Source organism: Hypoxylon fragiforme (assembly GCF_022984875.1).
Source record: "Hypoxylon fragiforme strain CBS 206.31 chromosome Unknown GGS25scaffold_3, whole genome shotgun sequence".
Taxonomy (NCBI): Eukaryota; Fungi; Ascomycota; class Sordariomycetes; order Xylariales; family Hypoxylaceae; genus Hypoxylon; species Hypoxylon fragiforme.
In genome coordinates, this window is record NW_026054758.1 from 3310133 (window position 1) to 3329913 (window position 19781).

At 47.9% G+C, this 19781-nt stretch overlaps 5 protein-coding genes across 5 annotated transcripts; 2 read left to right on the plus strand and 3 right to left on the minus strand.

Annotated features, from left to right (window-relative positions):
* The first annotated feature begins 993 nt into the window (after positions 1-993).
* GGS25DRAFT_483260 (ATP-dependent RNA helicase HAS1) lies at positions 994-3544 on the plus strand. Its single transcript, XM_049260337.1, has 3 exons — positions 994-2411; positions 2546-2666; positions 2730-3544. Exons 1-3 carry the CDS (start codon positions 1189-1191, stop codon positions 3255-3257), a joined length of 1872 nt encoding a protein of 623 aa, XP_049119334.1. The 5' UTR covers positions 994-1188; the 3' UTR covers positions 3258-3544.
* Positions 3545-3648: 104 nt separating this feature from the next.
* GGS25DRAFT_483262 (uncharacterized protein) lies at positions 3649-4325 on the plus strand. The gene has a single exon (XM_049260338.1). It carries the CDS (start codon positions 3838-3840, stop codon positions 4156-4158), a length of 321 nt encoding a protein of 106 aa, XP_049119335.1. The 5' UTR covers positions 3649-3837; the 3' UTR covers positions 4159-4325.
* GGS25DRAFT_483264 (alpha/beta-hydrolase) lies at positions 4326-5695 on the minus strand. Its single transcript, XM_049260339.1, has one exon. The coding sequence runs from the start codon at positions 5414-5416 to the stop codon at positions 4445-4447; it is 972 nt and encodes a 323-aa protein (XP_049119336.1). The 5' UTR covers positions 5417-5695; the 3' UTR covers positions 4326-4444.
* Positions 5696-5748: 53 nt separating this feature from the next.
* GGS25DRAFT_483265 (DNA glycosylase) lies at positions 5749-8352 on the minus strand. The gene has a single exon (XM_049260340.1). It carries the CDS (start codon positions 8255-8257, stop codon positions 6293-6295), a length of 1965 nt encoding a protein of 654 aa, XP_049119337.1. The 5' UTR covers positions 8258-8352; the 3' UTR covers positions 5749-6292.
* Positions 8353-8440: 88 nt separating this feature from the next.
* On the minus strand, positions 8441-18036 carry GGS25DRAFT_201355 (GTPase). The gene is made up of 14 exons (XM_049256804.1): positions 17542-18036; positions 15932-17416; positions 15513-15865; positions 15342-15456; positions 13748-15283; positions 13531-13690; positions 13185-13474; positions 12849-13136; positions 12418-12792; positions 12271-12357; positions 11996-12168; positions 11269-11945; positions 9375-11217; positions 8441-9316 (listed from the first exon to the last, which is right to left on the minus strand). Exons 1-14 carry the CDS (start codon positions 17593-17595, stop codon positions 9034-9036), a joined length of 7719 nt encoding a protein of 2572 aa, XP_049119338.1. The 5' UTR covers positions 17596-18036; the 3' UTR covers positions 8441-9033.
* Positions 18037-19781: the final 1745 nt, after the last annotated feature.

The window sequence follows — 19781 nt, forward strand, 5'->3', positions numbered from 1 at the left end:
GCCCAGCTGTGTCAAACAGCAATCTATCTCACTTCGCTTCATAAAAGATTAATGAACTGTCAATTGCAAATCGTATAAATCGTAGAGTGTGAGCCTGGTACCGAAAAGCTAATTTTAAATGAACCGAGATGTGCCGTGTCAGAAGACGTGTGAGTGAGAGGGAATGCGACTGCGACTGCGAGAAAGGCGCGTGAGCAAATAGGGGATGGGTGATTTTTTTTTTTTTTTTTTTTTTTTTTTTGGTTGAGTCGTCGAGCTAGAACGGGACGGAATGAGGGTTGGACTTTATCCGTCGAATTTATCCAGTGCAACAGTATGCAAGCTGCAATGCACCTCTACGACGGCCTGGTATTTGAGGAATTCTCAGGGAGCGTGGCTAATATATCCGGTGGCCTGGAAGGAGGAAGGATTTGGTCCTAGGTGCCTACCTCAGGTACCTAGGTAGAGGCAGGCAGGCAGGTAATAAGATGACTACGATGGAAGAGTACTTGGCACTTGGCTCACGGGATGTTTATTGAAGCGGTACACATGTATGTAGATACTATGTATGCAAGTAGTCTTGAAGGATGTTGGAGATAGGTATTGACTATATCAGGTAGGAATACAAAGTACGTGGTAGGTTTATGGATAGTATAAACTCATAAAAACCATGTAACTATATGTAATTGACTTGTATATAAAATAGAATGAAGTATCCAGAGCCTACTGTTTTCAATAAGAGCTGTAGGTACAGTTATAAACTCTGTTAGTAATGAATAAATCAAAAGCTGCTGGTTTGTAGTAGATGAAATTTTCCGTATTAATTATCAACTATATCCTATATTTTAAGTATAAATATTTCTTGTATTTAGAAAAGTGTATGTGAAAAGGTGACGATGTTGGTGATGAGCAACTCCAACTTGAAGTTCGTTACTAGGTACCTAGTACAGTACATAGGTAGGTACTTAGGTACATAACCATTTTGGATAATTCAGAATGATTATGTAACTAACAGCCTGAGTGATCCATTTAAACCTTCTAGCCTACAGGCCATACTTTTCTTATCGTAACTTTTTCTCAAGATAAGAAAAAAAAAAATCCTATCAACATTTTACTGCAACCAAAAAAAGAAGCAGCCCACTTCTTACCTTCGGATTCTTCTTCAACATTGATATCGCCTGTCGCAAATCGCAATACACCCTAAACAAGATGGACTCCGCCAATTACAGCAAGAAGAGAAAATTCAAGGATGCCAATGGCGTCAAACATGCTGAGAAGAAATCCAAAATCCCCCCCGCGAAAGTACACAAGTCCAAGAAGTCGAAGCGAGCTGAACCTGAGATTGCCCCCGAGCCTTTAAGCGATGAGTTAGACGAGGTAGAAGATGATGTGGAGGAACAAGAACCAAGTGATGTAGAGGTTCAAGATGCGGACAAAATAGAGGATGAGGAAGAGGAAGACGTAGAGGAAGAAGCTGCTGAAAACTCTGAGCTGGATAAGAGAGTAGAAGCGGCAAATGCCAAGGATGATGACGCTGGTGAAAATAGTAGAAGTACTGAATTGTCTACCGACAACGCCATATCTGCTTTACAGGCCGCCATTGGCTCCGACGCGCAAGACTTTGCCGACTTGACTCTGTCCGAGATGACAATGAAGGCCATCAAAGAGGACATGGGATTCGAAAAAATGACTACTATTCAACGAAAAGCGATTCCGCCCCTACTCGCAGGCCGCGACGTGCTCGGTGCCGCGAAGACAGGAAGTGGAAAGACCCTGGCTTTTCTGATTCCGGCTGTTGAGATGCTGAGCGCACTTCGATTCAAACCACGAAATGGAACTGGTGTCATCGTTGTGTCTCCTACTAGAGAGTTAGCCTTACAAATCTTCGGCGTCGCCCGCGAACTCATGGCGCATCATTCTCAGACGTATGGCATAGTCATCGGAGGAGCCAATCGCAGAGCCGAGGCCGACAAGTTGTCCAAGGGAGTCAACCTCCTCATCGCAACCCCTGGAAGACTTTTGGACCACCTACAAAACACTCCCTTCGTCTTCAAGAACCTGAAATCTCTCATTATCGACGAGGCCGACCGAATATTGGAGATTGGGTTCGAAGATGAGATGCGTCAAATCATCAAGATTCTCCCGAACCAAGACAGGCAGACCATGCTCTTCTCCGCGACACAGACGACCAAAGTCGAAGACCTAGCGAGGATTTCTCTTCGACCAGGCCCCCTTTATATCAATGTCGACGAAGAGAGCCTTGCTTCTACAGTTGCTGGACTCGAACAAGGCTATGTCACCTGCGAGGCCGACAAGCGATTCATTCTTCTCTTCTCGTTCCTGAAGCGAAACCTGAAGAAGAAAGTCCTTGTGTTTTTCTCCAGTTGCGCGAGCGTGGACTATTACTCGGAATTGTTAAATTACATCGACCTGTAAGTTTTATCACTCTCCCAACATAAAACCGTCATAACATATCATGTCTTGAACCAGTCACGTTTGTTGCGACGACAAGAAACAACCTATAGCAACTACTCGTTGGATATGAAAAGTGCTAAATACAATTTAGGCCCTGTCTATCTCTTCATGGAAAGCAGAAGCAACAGAAACGTACCAACACATTCTTCGAATTCTGTAACGCGAAAACCGGCATTCTTCTATGTACAGATGTCGCCGCACGTGGTTTAGATGTAAGTGTTCCGCGACCGAATTTCATCCTCTTTCATGGTAGTATATCCCTAACCACCGAACAGATTCCGGCAGTTGACTACATTGTGCAATTCGACCCCCCTGATGACCCCCGTGACTATATCCACCGAGTGGGTCGAACGGCTCGTGGTGCCAATTCCAAGGGACGCAGTCTTCTATTCTTGCAGCCCCACGAGCTCGGGTTCTTATCGCACTTAAAAGAGGCCCGCGTTCCTGTCCTCGAGTATGAGTTCCCGGCGAAAAAGGTGTTGAATGTTTCTTCACAGCTTGAGAAACTCATATCGCAGAACTACTATCTGAACCAGAGCGCCAAGGACGGGTATAAATCATATCTACATGCGTACGGCAGCCACAGCTTACGTTCAGTATTCGACATCCATAAACTAGACTTAGCCAAGGTAGCCAAGAGCTTTGGATTTGCGACGCCGCCCCGAATTGACATAACGCTAGGCGCTAGCATGAGCCGAGACAAGGGAGCACAAGGGAGAAGGGCCTATGGAAGCCAGCCCCGGCAAGGCCAGAGGCCAGGGGGTCGTCCAGGACAAGGTGGCCAGAAGTTCAACAGGAGATAATAATATCAGGCTTAAAAAGAGTTGCAAGATCCGTTGCGGAGTTTCGGTTGGGTGTCATGGTATACCAGTTTGATGTCGCTTACTAGGACATTACATGTAGATGAATATCAACTTTCGACAATCTGCGTAATGTTTGATTGCTCTTGAATCTGTCGTGCGAGGAGTTGGCTTGAAGACTTGAGTTGAATATGGAGACGAGACAGTATATTGTCGCTCTGTAGAATGGCTGAACTTAGTCACATACAAGTCTGGTAATAGAGCAATGACAATGCTAAAACCTAAAGGGGTTATACATCATACAGATATGCTCGGAAGCGGCGGCGTTCTTAGGCCCACAGGATGCATGAGTAGTGGCGTGTAGTACGGTGAGGGGTGTTTCACACCCAAGCACAAAAGACATATATATCTAGGCATATACCTATAGAGAGAGAGAGGGAGATGTAGACTACTAGTTGCCCCTTATCTCCTGACCTCCCCCAAAACGAAAATACCCACAAACAGACGCTACTTCATACCCATACAAGACAAGACGAGACAAATTAAATTGTTTTTCACCTGATTCCAAGAAAAAAAAAAGAAAATGACGGTCATCATGGTAATCGCGTACCCCAAGGACGCCAACGTGAACATGGCGTACTACCTGGAGCACCACCTACCGGCGATCCTGCCGTCGTGGACGGCCTCCGGGATGCGCGGCTGGCGCGTGCTGACCGCGACTGCGGCGGGCCCCGAGAGTCCCTACGGAGTCGTCACCGAGATCGAGTGGCCCGACATGCAGACGTTCCACCGCGCGCAGGAGGCGACGCCCCCCGAGGTGACGAAGAAGAGCGCGGAGGATTTGAAGAATTACGCGCAGAAGGCGCCGGCGATATGGTTTATGGAGGTTGGGGCTGGGGCGTAAGGGGGGAAGTGGATTGTTAGGGGTGAGAGGAAGAGAAGGGGAATGAGAGATAGGGTGTAAGAGAGAAAATACCTACTTGATTATTTTACTTGATAGATCATGTTCGCGGACGACTGTGTGTAAAGCGGTATGAATAGCCATGTCACGATGAAACTTTATCTTCTTATCTTCTCATCGTCACACACACACATATATATATATACCAATCTACTACCTAAAGAGATGATAATATTACACGAGCCTTGCTAGATGCCTTTTCTTTATTTCCTTCGTTCTTCCACCAAAATCATTTCGTAGCACTAGCCTTGCAAACCTCCGCAACCTGCGCCCCCCACGCCTCCTCCTTCTCGATGCCCGTGCCGAGCCCCAGCTGCGGGCTGATGTGGTTGTGTCCATCAAGCACGTCGTACGTGATATTCGCCGTCTCCCACTCCTTCTGGAACTGCTTGCCGGACTCCTGCATGAGTTCCGGATCCAGCTCGCTGACGAGGACGCTGACCTTGGTCCCCGGAAGGCTCGGCGGCGGCGCGCCGTTGTTCTTCTTCTTCTCACTCTCCAGAACACCTAGGGACGAGTGCGCCCAGATCTTGCCGTCCTCCTCGCCCAGGTACGTGCGCAGGACCGCGTTGTCCTCGCTGCCCCAGTGGAAGGGGACGCCGAGCATGAAGATGGCGCGGAGGAGGACGCCCGGGCCCGACCGCTCTTGCGCCGTAATGGCGGCCCGCGACTCCTTGAACGCCGGGTCGAGGAGGTAGGTCGCGGTGTGGATGCCGCCGGCCGAGTTGCCCAGCACGAACAGGTCGATGGACTCGTAGCCGGCCTGCTTCGTGAGGGTCTGGACGACCCAGTCGATGGCGAGCTTGAGGTCCTCGCCGCCGGAGGGATACTTGGCGCCGTGGGAGACGAGGCGGTAGTCCGGGATGACGACGGTGAAGCCGTGGTGCGCCGCGAAGTAGTGGCCCAGGTTCGCGTACACGAGGCTGTGCGCGTAGTCCTGGTTCACCTTGTTGCCGGTCACGAACCCGCCGCCGTAGAAGAAGATGAGCACGGGCTTAGCGCGGAACGCTGCGTCGGGCTTCTTGTTCGCGTCCGGGTAGTAGACGTCTAGCTTGTGACGGGGCGCGAAGCCGTAGGGGTGAGTCTCCTGCCGTGTCGACCGGATCTCCTTTTCTTTGGCGATTAGGTTTTGTGCGTAGGCGCCGAAGGTAGGGAGCAAGACATCGTCGATGCTGCGGCCTAGTGGTCGTAGCTGGTCCATGGTGTATGTGTGTGTGTATGTATGTATCTCACTGGCGCTGTTTAGATTGGTATATGTATTGTATATATACCTATATAGGTGTGTTTTTGTAAGTCTTGAAGAATGTAAAAAGTATAGAGATATTTTGTCAATATTTATATTCTTGTTTATGTCTACAATATACTACGTATAGGTAGATATGTTTATATAGTCCCGGTTCTACCGGTAAGAGGCCTCGTATTAATTACAGACCTAGGTAATAGATGCATATAGTAGGTACATATAACGATTACGAACATTTGAAGCGGGGAAAAGATCAATCTATGCCCCCTCCCCCCCCCTTCCCCTAATTTGTCCTTGCCGAGACCTGAGGCATTAGAGCCCATTGATGATCCATCGGCATTTAGCATGTCTCAGTGCTTTTGCTTGTGCTTGTGCCTTTGCTTTTGCTTTTGCTTTTGCTTCTTGGTGTTAGACTAACACCAATTAGGTGAAGATCTGAAAAGGGCGAAGTTAGTTATAACTACTAGGTATCATGTTTTGCCCCTTTCGAACTATTAGAATAATAATTATAATCATCTAGTAATCAGCAAACCGACCCAAGTGAACAGGGGACGACGGGGGTGCTGACTCAACTGTTTCCACATCTTGGGCCAGAACCCAGAATCATTGCCTTGCTCTCCAGCTCTCTCACCCTGGGATTGTGCGTTGTCCAATTGAGTCATCACGACTCTTTTCTTGGTGCTTAACTTGATCAATATGATAATGCGTTGTTGGGCCAGGTGCTGTATGCAGGTGTAGAGTATGCAATATTTAGATACATCTTGACAAAGAAATAATATAATCTATCATCAAAACAAGTTTATCCAACCTGACTTCAACCTGCTTCAACCTGCTTCAACCCCTAATTGCCTCCTTAACCAGAGCCCAACACTTTCGCATCCCCGTCCCCATCGACTCCTCCTCAATACCCTCTGCATCACTCCACCGAGAGTCTTGGATTGCCGTGGCGCCAAAAGGGTTCCTCGTACCCGGCACATCCTCCCTATCGACCTCCCCATCAATCTCAAACAGTTGAACATGCATCGTCAACTTCAAGTGTGAGAAGAGCCACGGCACAGAGCCCAACTCCCCGACATATCTCGTCCTCTTCCTCACCTCACGGCTCAACAGTGCTTCCACCACGAGCGTCTCCGCTACTCTCTTCCTCCCCTTCGCCGTTTTCCTCGTCGGCTTGTCTGTTAACGGGTGACTCGGCAGCTCCCAGAGCCCCGCCAGCAGTCCTTTCGCGGGCCGCTGGTGTATGAGGAACCGCCCGTCACTGCTGCGTCGGAGGGCGCAGACTACGATTTCTTCCTCGCGCACCGCCTTTTTCTTCACTTTGAGGGGGAAGTTTTGTGCGTATGTTGCGATCAAGTCCCTATCTGTGGAGCTTAATCGGGCTTGCTTTGGTAGTGACGGTGGCGCTTCTGAGTTAGGATCAGGGGTAGCCTCTTCCTCTTCCTCCTCTTCGCTTCCCAACTCCGTTCCATCCTTCCCTACTTCTAACCCTACGTCAAATGGCTTGCAAATCGTGCAAGCATCCTCGATATCTAGAGCCTTGGATACTCGACTTGAACGCTTATCTGTAAGTCTTTGCAGACCCTCGGCGTATGCGCGACAACTCGCGCTGATGGGACAAACCTCGCATTTTGGCTTGGGCGTACACACCGTACTGCCGATTTCCATCAGCGCTTGTCCCCAGCGACCGGGCCTGTCACTACGTAGCTCCTCTTCCTCCTCATCCCCTTTCTCCTCGTCTCCAGAAGGCCTGTCCCGCGCCACAACCTTCACCAGGCTATCCGCTGCAGCCCAAATCAGCTCGATAACCGCCTTATCCGCTTTGACATCGCCGTAGACGCCCATCTGCCGACTCAGCACCCTCAGCACATTCCCATCCACCATCGGCGCCGCCCTCCCAAACACGATCGCCGCGACCGCGCCCGCCGTGTAGCGCCCCACGCCCGCCACCTTCTTCACCAGCGTCTCCACATTCTCGGGGAGCAAGCCGCGCATCTCGTCATCAGCGCACACGAACCTCGCGGCCTCGTATATGCGCCGCGAGCGGCCGTAGTAGCCCAAACCCCTCCACGCGGACGTGACCTCCTCGGCCTTCGCGGCGCTGAGCTCCTCGATCGTCGGCCACCGCGCCATCCACCGGTTCCAGTAGTCGATGACGGTCGCGACGCGCGTCTGCTGCAGCATGATCTCGCTGATCCAGACCTCGTAGGCGCGGCGCGACAGGAGCTCGCGCCGCCTGTCCGCATTCTGGATAGTGGTTGGGTCGATCCACGCCTTGCGCCAGGGCATCTGGCGCGCCGTGCTCACCGCGTCGAACCATGCCAGCAGCGCGTCGCGTCCCTGTCGGCTGTCCAGGAGCAGCGGACGGTGGTATTCCAAGCCGTGCACGCGGTCCAGGTGGCCTATCTTAGTTGGAGGACTAATAGCTCGAACTATCCCCGCCGCATCATTCTCCGTTCTGCCGAAGAGGCGCTCGTATCGTAGTTGCGCGTTGCCATTTTTCTTCTTGTTAGAAGCAGTAGTAGTCGTAGTGGAACTAGTAGACCGAGCTGCCACTTTTCGCCTCTTGGCCCGTGGCGGCTTGTCCGAGGCGTCCGACTCCGCATACTCTTCTTCAACCCTATCGGAGTCCGACGCGTCGTTCGGAATCCGCTGGGCTGGCCTCTTTTTAGTCCTGGTCGTCCCTCGGGGTGTGACAAGGGTATCGTCCTTGCTCTTTTCAAAATACCGCGATTCTTTTGCAACGGACCCCTTTGCCGATAGCGAATCTGGCTGCTTACTAATTCGTGCCGAGCGTCGCATCTTGTCAGTGTCGAATTTTTATTATCATTATCATTATTTATTTATTTATTTTTTGGAATAATCAGATTATCTAAAGAAGATAACAAAATAATGATTGATTTTTTCAAAGAAAAGAAAAAAGGGGTTAAAGACGCGTTGGCATGTAAGATTCGTCGCCAGGTCACATGACAGTCATAAAAAGCACGTATATCTAGCACCTAGTTACCTATTAACCCTGACCTAGCCGCCTACCAGGCCCTACCTTAGGCTACCTAGACTCTAGTACTCTACTAACCTACATACCTACCCTACCTAGTACCTAGTAGATACCTAGTATGTGCCTAAGGTTGGTACAATACCTACCTGTATTCATGGATATAGTACATACCTACAGGCTACTGGTAGGGACTGAGAAGGTACCTAGGTATGGATGAGTCTATAGAGAATCGAGAATCGAGATAGCTTAAATTCTGTTAGGGGTATCTTGGTGCCCGGCCTTCATAACCATTCTGCACCACTTCGCCGCAACGTAAAATAACAAACATTTAAAATGATAGCTCGCTTTCTCATCCTTATTCCATATGGCCTTTTGTTAATGAGTTTTCATTGCTTTCCTTCCCCTCGTGCGAGTATACTTCATTATCATTTTTCTCTTCCCAGTTTTATGTTTTTCTATATCTTTCTCAAATCGTGAACCTGAAATTCCTAAATCTTTCACACCCCTTATATGGCTCCAGCACTATGCACTATATGATAATAAGCTGCGCCATGTGTTAGTACCTAATACATATATCTCCCTACACCTTTTGTGTGTGTGTAATACTAACCTCAATAAGCTTCTCTGTCAATATAGCACACTGCCTGTCCGGGTCCTGGCTCTGTGTGGACGTACTTGGACGCCACAATCCCTCAAATCCCAAGTCCTCTAATATGTCGTTCAACACACTGTTGCTTTCCAATGCGCTCGTGAACCGAGGATTAGAGGATAAAGTTTGGAGCAGAGCATGCGCTGACCCCAGCAATGCAGCGCTCTGGCCGTGCAATAGCACCTCGTCTAGGAATGACGAAACGGTAGGGCATCTATTACATATTAGCATCTCACATCTTGCCTTAGTTCTTGGGAAGAAGATTGACTTACAGATGCACGACAACTTCTGGTCGTCCAAGTGCCAGTTCATTTAACCACACCATAGTATGTGTCTGTACCGATTCGTCTAATATTTGGAAATCTACTAGCTCGATTGCTGTATTGAGTAGAAGGTCCTTGTCATTCATGGCTTCTAGATCATCCAAGGTACGAACCGGCCCCAAGTTGGCAACATGAAGCGGGTTTATACCGGCCGACCAGAGGCACTCCTTCAAGTCTTCGGGCGTAATGGCCCGAGCTTGGATGAGGGCTAAGTAAGGCGATGCGTGAAATTCCTTTGAAAAGTGCTTAGACTGATTTCCCGAGCTGTCCGTCGTCATTTCAAGGAGGGTCGACAGAACCCGAAGCGCCGGAAGCTTGGTGGCAGGGTCGGTGAGCCCTCGCGCAAGACAAGCGCAGACGGCAAAGTGGAAACTATCTAGTGTAAAATGGACACCATATATGTCGTCCAACGGTATAGTAGCCTCTTCTAACTGCGCCCGGCCTTGTGTAAGATATTGCGCCATCTTATTATCCCTTATTTCGTTGGTTGTTCCGAGGTTCGTCAGGACGGCTTCCAAAAATTGTGCAGTGCAATTGAATAGGCTTGCTGGTACAAGGCGGACTAGTGACATCGCCAACCAGAAAAGTTGTGGCCCATATCGCGAAGGCGAAGTGAGCTTAGAAATCATCTTGGATAAGGATGTGACGATAGCAACAAGCATGTCGCTACCGTTGTCGTCCCCGAAGCGGCCAACACTAGTACGTAGTGCTACGAGAACTTGATAGAGTAGGTCGTCGTCGACTTCCTCGCGGGCCAAGCAGCCCATCACCGTGAAAGCTCGAGGCTGAATTGCTGGATTGTTCTGGAAAGCAGTGCTGGCTACTAAGCTCATCCACCTTGACCGCCATGCGTTGGCCATGTCAACAGATGGCGCTGCCACAGAGCATGTCTCGAATAGCAAGGTAGCCAAATTCTCTATGACAGAGAGAGCTGGTCCGGCTTCTTGCGTTGTCGAGATGGATGTTCCATCTCGTGCTAAAACCAGAGGCACAGAGAGGCTGTCATTTCTTGGCTCGGCTAGAATTTCAAGCGTGCCGCGGAGTTTGGTTAGTCTCGCATCCTCCAGTCGAAAGGAGGTGCAAGCCGCGTGGATTGAATTGATCAGCAGTCGATGAACTAGCGCCCGGATGTCATAAGAACCCGTGTTTGATAGCATGGTGACTATGTGAAATATCTCTGGCAGATATAACTGCGATTGGACACCGCAGTCAAAAGAAAGTGAAAGGCAGAACTGGAGCAAGATGCAAATCTCATTCCAAACGGCATTCTCTGGGAGATACTTCGTGGGTCGAAGCGAAGATCTGTTTAAGGCCTTTCGGAGCCTGGATATTATCTTGCCACGAAGAGTTATCGTGCCAAGAGCTGTCACAATCGATGTTAAACATTGAGTATGGTCGTCGTACACTCCTACAGCCAGGGCTGCCTTGATGATCTCCTCGAGGAATATGTCCAAGAGAACTTCATCCTTGTAGATTGCTGGCCAAGCTGTATATTCCAAGGTCAGGGCCAGCGACGGCTCCGTTATCGTCACGTCTATCAGCTTCCGGAAGATTGAGGCTATCTTTTCTTTACCCTTTTCGCTGTCATTTTCGTCTGTTAACAACGACGTCCGCAGACTTGGTATCCATGGTGACATGTAAGCTAGGCTCAATGGCTTTTGATCATCTGAGAAGCTTTCCCACCCCACAAAGAACTCGTTGAGGAAGTCTGATGTTAGCTGCGGCTCCTCCTGGGCTATAGTCTTACTGATGTTGATAATGAATTGCGTGGGGTCCAAGGGAACGGACACATCTATATAAATCGTTAGTGGAAGCGCGAAGGGGTCTTGCAAAGGGCTCTGACCTTTGATACACATGAATTTCGAGGCTGCCTTGAACTTGAAAGCTCTACAAAGAGCGCCAAGCAGATTGTACGATGCAATCCGTAGCGGAGCTTCAGCGGAGGCAAGATTAGTCAACGCAAGGTTGAGTAACGTCCCCGGAACATCCTGAGGTCGAATAAGACGTTCGAACGATTTCAAGGTCCTAGTATCCTTGCCCAACATTGCTTTAGCCTTTCGAATTTCCTTCAATAGATCAGCTTTCCTGGCACTCTGAAAGTACATCACAATTTTCCCATTGTCCGCACGTAAGCCGAATGCAGAATCATCTTCAGTAGGGATCGATGTTGGTGCTTCATCTAGATCCTTAAGGTGGAATATATCGTTGACGATCCCGTGTATACGGAAAGTTGGGTGAACCTCTTGCTTCTTTACAGTAGTCACCTGAACGAATGAGCTACCAACCCCAACAGTAACATCAATCTTTCCCTTAGTCTTCGACAGCCGTGTGACTGGCTGATATGTGTATCGAGAATCAGTGGCTATACTGATGGTCTCCTTCGGAAGGTGGAGCTGGCTTAAGTGAAAATGTGCTTGGAGCTCAAGACGGCTGCCGAGGAGCAGCCACTCCACATTACCTGGATACAAGAAGTTCGTATTGCTCTTAGTAGCCACACGGAGTATACGCCGCAAAGTTTTCCTTAACCTATCAGTTAGTAATATACACGATAACAATCAGGATTATCATACCGGTAGGTGCTGTTCATGTTGTAGACATATATCCTAGATAACTGCTGAGATACCTCGGACGGACTGAGAAGATCCAACTTTTTGAGAACATCATCTGGAGGATCGTTTGTAGCCTCATAGCATGTCGCATCGATTAGTACTCCAAAAGGTTTATGCCATAACCGACTTGTGATCTGTTGGTGCTAATATCAGCCAAGGACAGAAGCAGGAATAAGAGGAACAAAAGCTGAGGAAACGTTGTCGTAACCAAACTAGCATATTCTGTCGGAACTCACCTTCAAGAAGGAATACAAAACAGTGTCATAGTCCATGGAATCCTGATTAAGATGACGGAGAATTACACAAATAATTGAGAGCCCGTCCTTTTAGTTATTATTAGTAAATACTAGATGAAATGGTATTCAAGATGATAGACTACGTACTCTGCTCTCACCGCCGTCGTAAATAGCACGGGATGTCATGAAAGAATCAGTACTCCGGAAAGCGTTACGAAGCATGAAATGCTGGAATCTAGAGTAAGCGATAGGGGTGTTCAGAGTGAGTTGAGGGCGGTTCCAAGTGATCGCTAACGGAGGCGGCCCAAGATTGGCGACGAGAGCTCGTAACGGCTCGAGTACGGGCGATCGGCCACGGACTAGTTCGTTAGGTGAACGAACATATTCTCGTCTTTCTTGTGACATGAGTCTTTGCCGGACGTGGTCCCAATGGTCGTACAAGAACCGGTGTAGAGCAACGCAGGAGCCAAACTCATAACTCTCCCCATTCGAGAGAGGTTTATCAAGTGTGGCTGGGGGGACCTGGATATTAACAATGTAAGCAGAGATCGAATCCACATCAAGTTGATGTCACTCACCGAAATCTCCCGGAGAAAGGTAGTAACACGGTATATGTTCTGCGTTAAGAAGTCATTCAGAGGATACATGTAAGGCTCCTTTGCCCCGAACAGAACGTTATTGGCTAAGTTCTGGACGACTTTGGCAATTAGGAGCAGACCACGCCGCATCTCCTTAGACGGCGGCACACCCACAAGGTTCTCTGCCTCTGGCGCAACTATGGCAGGACAGAAGAACCTTAAGAAGATGAAGGCTCCGACAGCTGTATATTTGGCCTCCTGGAATCTTGGCATCACTGCAGAGGATATCTGGAATCGTCAACAGCAAATTCTCTTGGTGATCATAAATCAACTTACTATACTACAGATCTTTCTAAACGAACGAGGAATGTTTGTAGACGATGCGCATATATCATCGATAAAGACTTTGGCAACAATTCGTAATTGGGTTGCATTCTTCTGAAGTTCTTCCTGAGATGAAATCCTCGTTGGGTCAAGCTCTAGATCGAGGTCCTTGGAAGTTAACATCAATCTCTCGACAACCTTTTGAAGTGTGGCCTTGAGATAATTCGCTCCTTTCCACTTTGCGTAGATGGAAAGCATTTTGGTTGCAACGCAATTTCGGCGGAGTATCTCTGACTCGTTCTCTGAAGATAGATTAATTAGTTGAGCTAGTTGACAATGCATTTGAATAACAACTAACCAGTATCCTCGATTTCTTGTTTAATCAGTGCCTCCATGAGATCGAACACTAGTCCTCGAGAATCGAAAATGTTGAGCATCGAAATGGTGAGTTCCTCGACCTCGCCACTTGGACAGACTGAGCTGATAGCAACAGCAAGGTTCATATCATGGGTAAGAAGCTATAAACACTCTTCGTTAGTGGACTGAGTATTTCTCCAAGATTCGGTGAGCGCTACCTCTAAAAGCTCGTCATATTTCTCATTCACGGCCTTGTCGGATAAGTTGCTGAACTCGGTTCCTTGGACGAGTATATTATAGAGTACCTTCACAAACGCGGTACGAATCTCCATATTCTCGTTGTAGCCAATGCTTAGAGAATACTTGAGGCCTACATCGATATTGGCACTCAAGAGATTCGAGAGAATAGTGATGGCGAGTTCGGAGGTCGACCCAGCTTCGTCGCGATGCGGTGCAGGTGTAGTACCATCTCCTCTGATACTGTCCGATGGTTCGTAATTGAGCAAGGACAGGAATCGGTTGAAGTATGTGCGAAACATCTGTGACTTCATCTCACTGGCACCAGCATCATTTTGGCCATCTCCGGGCTGTAATGGTAACCTATACGTAAGTTCAGCGAGGCAGCGAAGGCAAGCTTTATCGAGATCTCTCTGGATTCGAGTCGTATCATCTTGACGTAGGATATGACTATGGCTGCTCTCAGCTGGCGGTGACCGGGGTCTAGCAATCCAGCTGAATATGTATTCCAATAGTTGGTTTCGTTTCCGAACATCATCGCGAAGATTTAAATGCTCCTTTTTCCTATTAACAGACTCGCATAACTGGCAAATCTTTATTTTTACTCGCAGACTGGCCATGTTATCAGCTACCCCGTCCAGGAACTTTGCAAAGCTCAGTCCGAGGGAGCTGAAATGGACCGATGACGCAGCTCCCAGCTCGTATGGAGTTTGTAACCGCTCCACCAAAGCTTTGAGTAAGGAAGCTGCTTGCTCAGCGAATACAATCTCAACATCCTGCCCTTTACTAGATGTTTCGAGGGCACCTGTAAAAAGCACCTCCAGTTCTGATTCGAGTGCTTTGAACAAGGGTTGATATAAGGTCGGGGATATGTCGACGGAAAGGACTTCTCGTGTAGTCTCCCTAACTCGCACGTTTGTGCACGCGAGGAGCTGAGTGCTAAGCTGGAGGTATCTATTCAGAAGGGGCTCCTCGTGGTTCTCAGACGAAAGCCGATCGATCCATCGCAGGCCACCAGCGGCTGGTTCCTCAATAACATAAGCTTGTTCGGCCGTGCAGATGCCACCAAGAGACGCGAGAAATCCGGACAGATTCCTCCACTCGGAAAAGCTCTTCTCATCAATGCTGTCGGCGGACGTCGTTGAGACATCTTTGGATAAGTGAAGCCATTTGTCGAAAGCCTTCTCCCAAGCATCCAGGATGCCCGCACTCGGGTACTGCATCCGCCTTAAAAGGGCACGGATTCGTTTTTGGAAAGCCATCATTCCTGTAAATCTGAAGTCTGGAGAAGCAATCTCGCCAAAAACATCGCTGTTTCGTAGAATTAAATTAACTGTCTTGCCCGCACCTACAGTCGCATCTAACATACGGCATTCCTCGTTGAAGAGGCCGATGCAAGACGTCACAAGCTGGCAGATCTCAATATCAGCAGAACAGAGTGATGTGAGGAAAAGGGTCTCAAGTTTAGTTGATGTTGTTATGCGTTCTGGAATATCCTCGGACACAACGGACAACTCCTGATATGTGGGTTAGCACGAGCCATGGAACGGACCTCCCTCTGGTTTTCAGCCTCACCTGTATTGATCTTAAAAGAAGCAACCGTGATTCAAGGTACCCATGAATAAACTTGAGTAATGTATCATCCTCATTTTGTTCATGCTTCTCACACATTTCCATAATAACAAGTGATCTAGAACCAGTCATTAGCCGAACCACGTTCCCGTGTCTTACGGGTCTTGCACCTACGTTAGTCTCCAAAACTTGGTTCCGAAACTGTGCGAGTCGAGACGCTTTGTTTTACGCAGAGAAGAGAGAATTCCATTCCGAGAGAGGAGCTTTTTGGCCAAGCTGCTGGCCAGAGCTCGAACGGAGTCATTTGCTGTTACGAGACAAGAGACAAAAGCTTCGAAAATCTCCTCGTAAAACTGTTCAGCATCCGCGCTATCGGCGGGGGAACCTTCGAATAAAGTCGTCGGAGAGGCGTCTAGGAAACTCAAGATATTGCATATCATTCTAGTTGTAGTCGAGTTTGTTTCCGAAGCTTTGCGTTGGGAGTGGCGATCTCCTATATACATATCTGCCGAAATCGCAGACATCGCCTACCAAAGTTAGTATATCTGTTTAGTTTACGCAAAGGAGCTGAAATAGAGGCGAGGGGCTCCAACCTTAAGTTGGTCTTGTATGTAGCCAGCAACCTGGACAAACAAGCGGTTATAGTTCTCAGAATCGGGTTGACGTGCAAAGTACGAGCACGCCTGGATAATCGCGATCTTGAAGGATTGAGGAGCAGAAGGATCAAGGCAGGACTGCGTCAGCGACTCCATTGTGCCTTCGAGATTTAGATGCGTGAGACTAATGAAGGCTGCGGTAGTCAAATCTTGATCAAACAAGCCACTGTCTCCGTTCGGGTGGTATCGACGAAAAACGGCATCTCGGACCTCGTCCTGAACGTCCATAGCATAGCTTACAATGGCAGCATCTCCATCATCGTCAAAATGGCGGGCAGCCCGGAGGAGACTCACGAGGCAATAGCCAGCTGCGTCGTTCTTATTCCTAAGTGCCTTCCTTAGAGTTTCGAGAAATGCAACTTTCTTAGCCATACCACCGGTCTTAGCATCCCGCATATTGCTCGCCACTTCGAATACATCGGGGATCAACATGAGGAGGAAGGTTTGAAAGGGATAGAGTATCGACCGTCTTTTCCCAGTTTCGCTCAGCGTATATGTCATATCAAAAAGTGTATCAGGTCCGCCCTCTAGCTTCTTGTGTTGAACGTGTAAGGTGACAAATTCGTTAGGATAGCGTTCGATCCATCCAGTGATTAAAGGTGGCGTGATGACAGCAACAGTGTTCTGATGCGGTCTTCGAAAATGTAGGAAACTAGAGCACAGCTCTTGGATGATTATCCCTAATTTCTGGCCATCAACCCACATGTAAGAGATTAAACGCAATACCACCAACGAGGTTTTTTCCTCTTCGGCCACTGCCAGCGTCGGAACCACCTGTGTTGGAGCTGTAGCTCGAATGCTGTAAATAACATTCCTAACATATTCGAAGGAGGCTGTCCAACTTGATGCTGTTACAAATTCAATGATAGTCTTGATGTACGGCTCAATGTCATCCCCGTCGTTGGTTCCCGTTAGCTTGGTCTCTCGGGAGTCCTCTGAACCACTTGAAGATGTGGCTCTAGGGATTGGATCCCTAAACCGAACATCGAAAATTTCCCGTGCAGATTTCTCATCCAATACTGTCATAGCAGGCAGGGCGTAGCCTTCTGTCAAAGGTTCAAGGAAACGCTTAAGGAGATCAAATACCCTAGTCACCAGCAAATCATCCAACGACTCGGGTTCCAGAGGTCCGGAACCGGACAGCTCGACTGCGCCATTAGTGCCGGCATCGCGGAGTGCTTGCCAATGAGCAGAGCAGCAATCGGCAGCTAGTGATAGGATGTAGACTTCAGAAAGGAGAATATAGGATGGATGACTTGCGAAAGTCTTGTACGGGCGGGCGAGCTCTTCTAGAAGCGAAATGAGCTGTTCGAGTACGACTGCTATGGATGTGGCGCTAATATTTACGAGGGTCGCGCGTGTGATGACAGCAACATCGTCATGCTGAAGGTCTTGACCTGGCGTGCCGGTGCGATGCGGAAGCTGGGCGCATAGCAGTTCTTGTTAGCTCAAAGTACATACACATGCAATACTAAGACGGTATGTATAATGATATGTATACAGATAGGTGTACAGGTAGGTTTATATATGAAAAAAGCTTCTATTACCCTAGTTGTAAGTCTTTCGACCAAGCACCCAACGAGGCTCGCATCACCGTTCATCTTGTGCTCGTATACCGTCGGGTCGCGATTGAGGGCCTTCTCAACATTGTGACGTCGTCATGGAGTACAGCCAGCGGCAAGCGAGAGAGTATCGAGTAAGGCTATAGTTCGTTGCGAAACTCAAGTTGGTATGTCTCAAAATCCCATCCGGCTGTAGAACGAGTTTGTCCTACCCAAACTACAAGATCGAGCCCGTTACGTAGATGTAGAGTGTGAGTAAATCTGGGGAAAGGGGGCATATATCAGAGAAAGTAGAAAATGAATGAATGGTATGGTAGATAGTTGATAGTTGATATGTAGGTAGGTTAGGTACTATGTATGTAGGTAGGTAGGTAAAATATTTATGTGGGCGTGATATCTTTGCGTCTCTTGTCTAGGATGACCCTTTGAGGGTTTAGTCAGGATAGAGAACGGAGAGGAGCGTTTTCCTAGGACGGTATCGCAGGACAGTATTAGGTAACTATAGGTATGTATGTGCCTAGGTAGGTAGGTATTTCGTTATGTATACCTGGTATTAGGTATGTAGTTTGATATTAGCACTAGTTACCGTACCTATTATACTGATTATTGAATTTCCAACCTCGTCTAGTTCGGAAGCTTCGCTGGCTAACAGAACAAACTAGGATAATAGGATAGTTACTAAACCAAAGTTAGGTAGTTATGTAGGTACTAACATTGAAATAGGTCAAGATAGGTAGGTAGGTAGGTAGGCAGGTAGGCAGGTAGGTCTGGTAGTGGTAGTTTTGTCTAACATGTAATCCCACGATCTTCGCAAACAAACAAGGTAGTATGCAGGTATATTGCACTGTACCAGTGTAATTGTAAAGAAAAAGAGAGAGTAAGAGAGGGGGAGAAAAAAAGATGGTTTGAGGCTATGTAGCGTTAGAAGGAGAAGCTACATGTACACCAAGCTCCTAGGTACTTGGCACTACATATACAATTAGTACTGGTACCTATAGGTATGTAAGAGCCTACGTATGTAGTAAGAGACATGGGATGCATGGGTGGTGCATGTAAGTATCTCAACGGGCATGACGGTTTACAGAGATACAAGACACAAGCAACCCGGTACAGGGAACACAACGAACACAGGGATAACAGTGGCACAAGGGTTAGCATGAACATCAATAGCATGAACATTGAACACACCTGGGCAAACAGCCTGGACTCTGGAGTCTGGACTCTAGACTCTAGACTCTAGGCTCTGAAGTTTGAAGGGCTTTCTTTTCTTAAAAGTCTCCCTATCATAACCGGATCCTATTAAGATTTGGGTCAAGGGTATTTACTTTTTTTTTTCCTTTCCCTTTTTTTCCCTTTTCTAAATTCGTATGTGATCAGAGAGAAATTATGGATGGCACCCAAAGAGAAAGAAAGAGAGAAAAGAAAGACCTGTGCGGTAGCTACTAACTACCTATACTAATGTACTATGTATGTACTCGGCTAGTGTATCATGTATCTACTACTTACCTACAGCAACTTCCCACTCTACCACTGCAACTGCGGGGAGAACCGTCGAGCGAATGTCGCGAGTCGCAAAAAGTGCTGAAACGTGGTGGGCCTAGCGCCAACTTACTGCTAACCTACTGCCGACCTAGTGGCTAGCCCTAGTGCGCACGGGGCCTAGTGTAGTATCGTTTAGCTGGAAATGGTTGAGAGAGCCATGTACTTTAGCGGGGTAGTTCCCTGATAAACGGCCTACATAATGTACCGGTGGACATTATTCTAATATGCCTAACCTAGGGTACTGTCCATAATACATGCACCCATGGAAGGGAGGGCATCAATGATTGTTTCCGACTCCATTAACCATTGAAAATCCTTGAAGAAAGCACTGTCGTCAAGTTCCCTGCTAAATGTGTACCAGTAACTTACCTATGTAGGTAGGTACGTAGTTATACATACTAACACTTGATGTACTACATAGTTATAGATACATCAAATGATACAGCTTCCTATTCATGTCTGGCCCGGTACTCACATGCAATGTTTGTATGTGCAGAATCATTAGGTACGTAATAATATAAAAGGTACTACATATGTAGGTACACCTATCTCTAAATCGTCGTGATATTTCTTGCGTGTGGGAATTTCTGATCGATCATCGGTCGGTGATAAAATTCCATGCCCATTTTCCTTTCAATGTTCTTCATAATTGCACATGTGCATGCAGCATGTAACTATGAATG